Source organism: Coregonus lavaretus (genome assembly GCF_964263955.1).
Source record: "Coregonus lavaretus genome assembly, contig: HAP1_SCAFFOLD_3534, whole genome shotgun sequence".
Lineage (NCBI taxonomy): Eukaryota > Metazoa > Chordata > Actinopteri > Salmoniformes > Salmonidae > Coregonus > Coregonus lavaretus.
In genome coordinates, this window is record NW_028166669.1 from 57,385 (window position 1) to 61,890 (window position 4,506).

At 41.7% G+C, this 4,506-nt stretch overlaps 1 protein-coding gene across 1 annotated transcript; it reads right to left on the reverse strand.

Annotated features, from left to right (window-relative positions):
• Positions 1 to 2,165: 2,165 nt before the first annotated feature.
• LOC311114424 (protein arginine N-methyltransferase 6-like) lies at positions 2,166 to 3,940 on the reverse strand. The gene has a single exon (XM_084189675.1). The coding sequence runs from the start codon at positions 3,914 to 3,916 to the stop codon at positions 2,861 to 2,863; it is 1,056 nt and encodes a 351-aa protein (XP_084045801.1). The 5' UTR covers positions 3,917 to 3,940; the 3' UTR covers positions 2,166 to 2,860.
• Between the last annotated feature and the right edge of the window lie 566 nt (positions 3,941 to 4,506).

Consider the following 4,506-nt stretch of genomic DNA (forward strand, 5'->3'; position numbering starts at 1 on the left):
GTTCGGGATTTACTTAACAGCACCAACCAACTCTGTCCCTGTTGTGATGTCTTGTTGTGTCCGTTCATGCAGTCATGCCTCACTGCATTCAGTTGGATGCATTTCTGACACACACAAACACACACACACGATTCCAGCTAAGGATTTGAATGTGAAGTCAGTCACATTCATGGGCTGGGGATAAACAGATAAATGGGAACACATCATAGTATTTGAACAGCTTTACTGTGTGCATCAATGTTTGTGTACAAAAGTATGATTGAAACATAGCCTTATTGTAAAGCAGAAATAAGACAATGGAACAGTATTGGTGTGAGAAAAAGGTATTCAGTAACTGTATGATCGAGATAACCCGGTAGAAAAAGGCTGGAGTGATTGGAGTGATTGAAACCTAGCCTTATTACAGTATTTAAAAGAAAAGACAATAAAGGAAAGGCAGTAATGTTGGTGTGAGAAAAAAGGTGTAGGCTAAATGCATGATAGAGATTAGTGCAGTACAAGGTAGTTTGTAATATCTCTGTCTATAAAAAGCCTTACATCCAGGGCTACTAATGATAATGATGATCTCTCCAGGGCTGTGGGGAGACTAACACACAGCTCAGGGAATTGCTCTTCTAAATTAAGTTTTTGTATATAACATGTTTCCAATTTGTCAAAATATTGGCTACTGTAACTGGCCGGTGGAAAATGATTCCCTTTGGCTTATATATTGTAGGCCATTAGCATACCAGGCACAAATCGGAGATGGTGATCAGGGGGTCCGTCCCAAATGGCACCCTGTTCCCTATATAGTGCCCTACTTTTGGACAGGGCCCATATGGCTCTGACCAAAAGTAGTGCATTGTATAGGGAAAAGGGTGCCATTTGGGACACAAGCCAGTTCTGATATAAATTCAGTCAGGGATGTTGTATCGGGCTAAAAAAGGTCCCTCATAGACAAATAGGCCTACGATCAAATTCATAAACTCTACAACAATGCATACTGTATAGATACTCTTCTCACATTAATGCATTTAGCTTTTTAATAACACATACCACCATGGAGAGGCTTTTTCAATCTTAATCTACCTCTGTTTCTCAGCTGTTTCACTTTCCTAGCGCCCTCCTTCCTCCTCTGTCTGTGGAGTTATAATGGGGAACGTAACATAATGTCAAATGTGTATTGTATTGTACTTCTAATGACTCACATTGTTCTCGCATAACAGCGGTTATCCTCATCAACTGCTGTCAGACGAGTCTTTGTGTTTCTCAGACTGCGGAAGACATTGTAACAGAGACAGAGGACCGTGAACCTTTGGACAGAGTAGCTGTTGCATACCCAGGAGCTCTAACATAGTGGATTCTCCTCTCCCCACTATAACAATGACTCCAATAATGAGTTAGATTAAGCACATTCTCTATTGATCCTCCTTACAAGACAAATAAACCGATTTAATGTTTCTACGCACTTTCTATTTGTTTTCAAATGATTCAAGGCAAGGATGGGTTAGAATGAGTTGAGCGTTGAGCAGAGGACAGTGGCTGTGCATGCCAGAGTGTGATACGGAGTTCAGGAGCGTCTGGAAGCTAACACTGCACTTAACATTTCCAATATCTGTGTTCCTGCCTTTAGTCTGTCTACTAGGCACTGGCAGGTTAGAAGACACCTGTGGCAACTAAGTGAATTTGAGCCAAAATGTTGCTGTGAAGTCACATTTAACTATGAGAGTCAATAAAGACTAACAAATAACAGCCTACATGTATATCCTATTTTTCTTACTAAAACCCGTGCCATGCACCTCCTGTCTCACACTGCATAGTATCATCAAGACAAAAACATGTTTGCCATGCCTTAATCATATACATTATCCTATCACACATGATCACCTTACTGTAAGCTAATGGTTAGACTCTGACTGGAATGAAAACTTAACTGTCAGAGAATGCTGGACATTTGTCCTCAACTGACCTGCATAGCAGTCTTTTTTGGGTAATATAATAGCATACATCAGGGAGGCCTAGAGAGGGTGTTTCAAAGTAGCCTTCAGTGAACGATTAGGTGAATCTATTAACTAGTTGTGGATAACCATTTGAATAACAATTAGGTAAAATATGACATCAGATTCAGTTCAATGGGTTCAAGTCTATGGAAGTAATGTGTACACAATAAAATAGCCTAGGCCCAGTGAGATGGAAAAACTGCAAATATTTATTTTTTTAAACTGGTAAACAGTTAATTGGTCTGGTATCTTGCCTATCTATACTGTACACGGTGCAAACAGACAAGAAATCCATATTGATAATCTCTGTCAGTGATCCACACACAGATTATGATGATTTTTGACAGGCCTATTATACCAACTGCTGATGTCAATAACAGACACTTACAAAGACCTGAAATATAGCTCATACCTTTTTTAACATCTTTTTTTTATTTTATATAGCCCTTACCTTTTTTAACATGTCTTTTTTTTTTATATATAGCCCTGACATTGTTACCTTGCTTCTACTGTAGGACCCGCTCATAGGGTAAAGAAAATGAAAATAAGTTTATATTAACATGAGAAAAAGTGAGTTGCATACCATTTCAATTGAGAGCTTGCAAAATATATTATTTGTTGATTTGATTTATTTAATTCCATCCACTTAAGTAATAAATTCAGATCAATTATGACAACACTTTTGCTCTCCTTCACAAGTTCAAAGACATCAGGAAACTCTGTAGCATAAACTACATAACAATAGTGGGATTCTTTCCATCATTCCTTCTTTACAATTTAGGCATTGGCCTACAATTAATTACCAAGTGTCCCTCTTTGCTGCTAAGCCAGGTTAATGTAAGGTTGACACTGCTTAAAGTGTCAAAGATTAGGCCTAAACACTACTGTTGAGCCTCTCCCGAATAACCATCAGGGATGGAGAAGGTCTTGGACTGTTTTTTGAGTTCCCCTATAGTGTAGTCCACGTGGATGCATATATGTCTGGAACTGTCCTCTGAGGGATACATGTTGACCTCGCCCACCACTGTGGTGTCCTGTCTAACATCCACCGGTTCATCCAGATACAACACCGCCTGCTTCCAGTGCGTCTCCTGTTTGAACGGAGATGTGGAGAGGACCAGGGGCTTCTCCTCGCCACCGGGAAAGGTTACCGTGAACCACACGCAGAGCGCGTTCACGGCAGACGAACCGAAACACTCGCACTTGAATGCCCCCTTCACGGATTTCAGCTGCTCCGCGGTAACCGAGTACAGATCCAACTCGGCGAACTTGGAGGGGTGGGAGAGCACGTCCTCTACCGTCACCAAGTTCACAGTGATGTCATTGCTCATGATGCATTTCCTGGCGAAGTCAGACATGCACGACATGTCCACGTCGTACTGGTCCTTCACAGTTGACCAGAAACTTAGCCGGTCCTCCACCACCAAGTCATTGATGGGTGCAATGTACAGTTCAGCCTTGGAAGGTAAAATAAGGCCGCCGGCTTTAAGCCATTTGTCGCGGGCGAACAGGACAGAATTCAGCATAGATTCGTGAAGCAGCGCGTACCCCATCCACTCGCTTACTATCACGTCCACCTGCTCCGGCAAATCGATTGTCTCCAGAGTCCCTTTAATCACATCAATTATGTCTTCCATCTTATTGTGTTTAACGATTTTAACAGCTTGATCAGCGATTGAACTAGCCTCCACCGCGTAAACTTTCCTGGCCCCGGCTTGGGCGCAAAATATGCTTAGAACACCGGTTCCTGCCCCGACATCCAACACTACTTTCCCTTGAATCGAACTGCTGTTCCGCAGTATCCCTGTCCTGTACGTGTTCGTCCGGACAGTGTCTGCAATCATTTCCTCGTGAATGGTAACATCAGAATAGCTGTCAAAGTACAGGTTATCCTGCACATTTTTGTCTAATTTCCTTTTCTTTGTGATGTGGGACATTTCGCTTGCCCTCAAATTCTTGTTATCACGTTGGAATTTCAGTGCATTAAACTTCCGGAAAGAGGAAACGGGTTGCATCATGGTCTTTGAAGTTTTAGAAGCAGTCGAAATCGTAGATGTGATAGCTATTTGCGTTCTTAAGAACTACATTTCCCATAAGTAAAATGTGAACCGTCAAATGACAGTGTCGCAATGCGTTGTTTGATGCCGCGTTCAAAACAACTGGGAGCTCAGAACTCGGAAACTCCGACTTCCGACATCTGTGCGTTGAAAACAACTGGGAACTCGAAAAAAAAAAAAAACGAGCTCCGACTGGGAAAAATCGATTTGAACGGTCATCCAACTCAGAATTCCAACTCTTTCTAGAGCTCTGACTTTCTGACCTGAAGATCACTGACGTCATGATTTGACCACGTATTTTTCCTAGTTCCCAGTTGATTTGAACGCGGCATCCCATCATTCACCGATTGATCAATGGATGACATGAGTAGCAGGACATTACATTTACATTTACGTTTACATTTACGTCATTTAGCAGACGCTCTTATCCAGAGCGACTTACAAATTGGTGCATTCAACTTATGATAGCC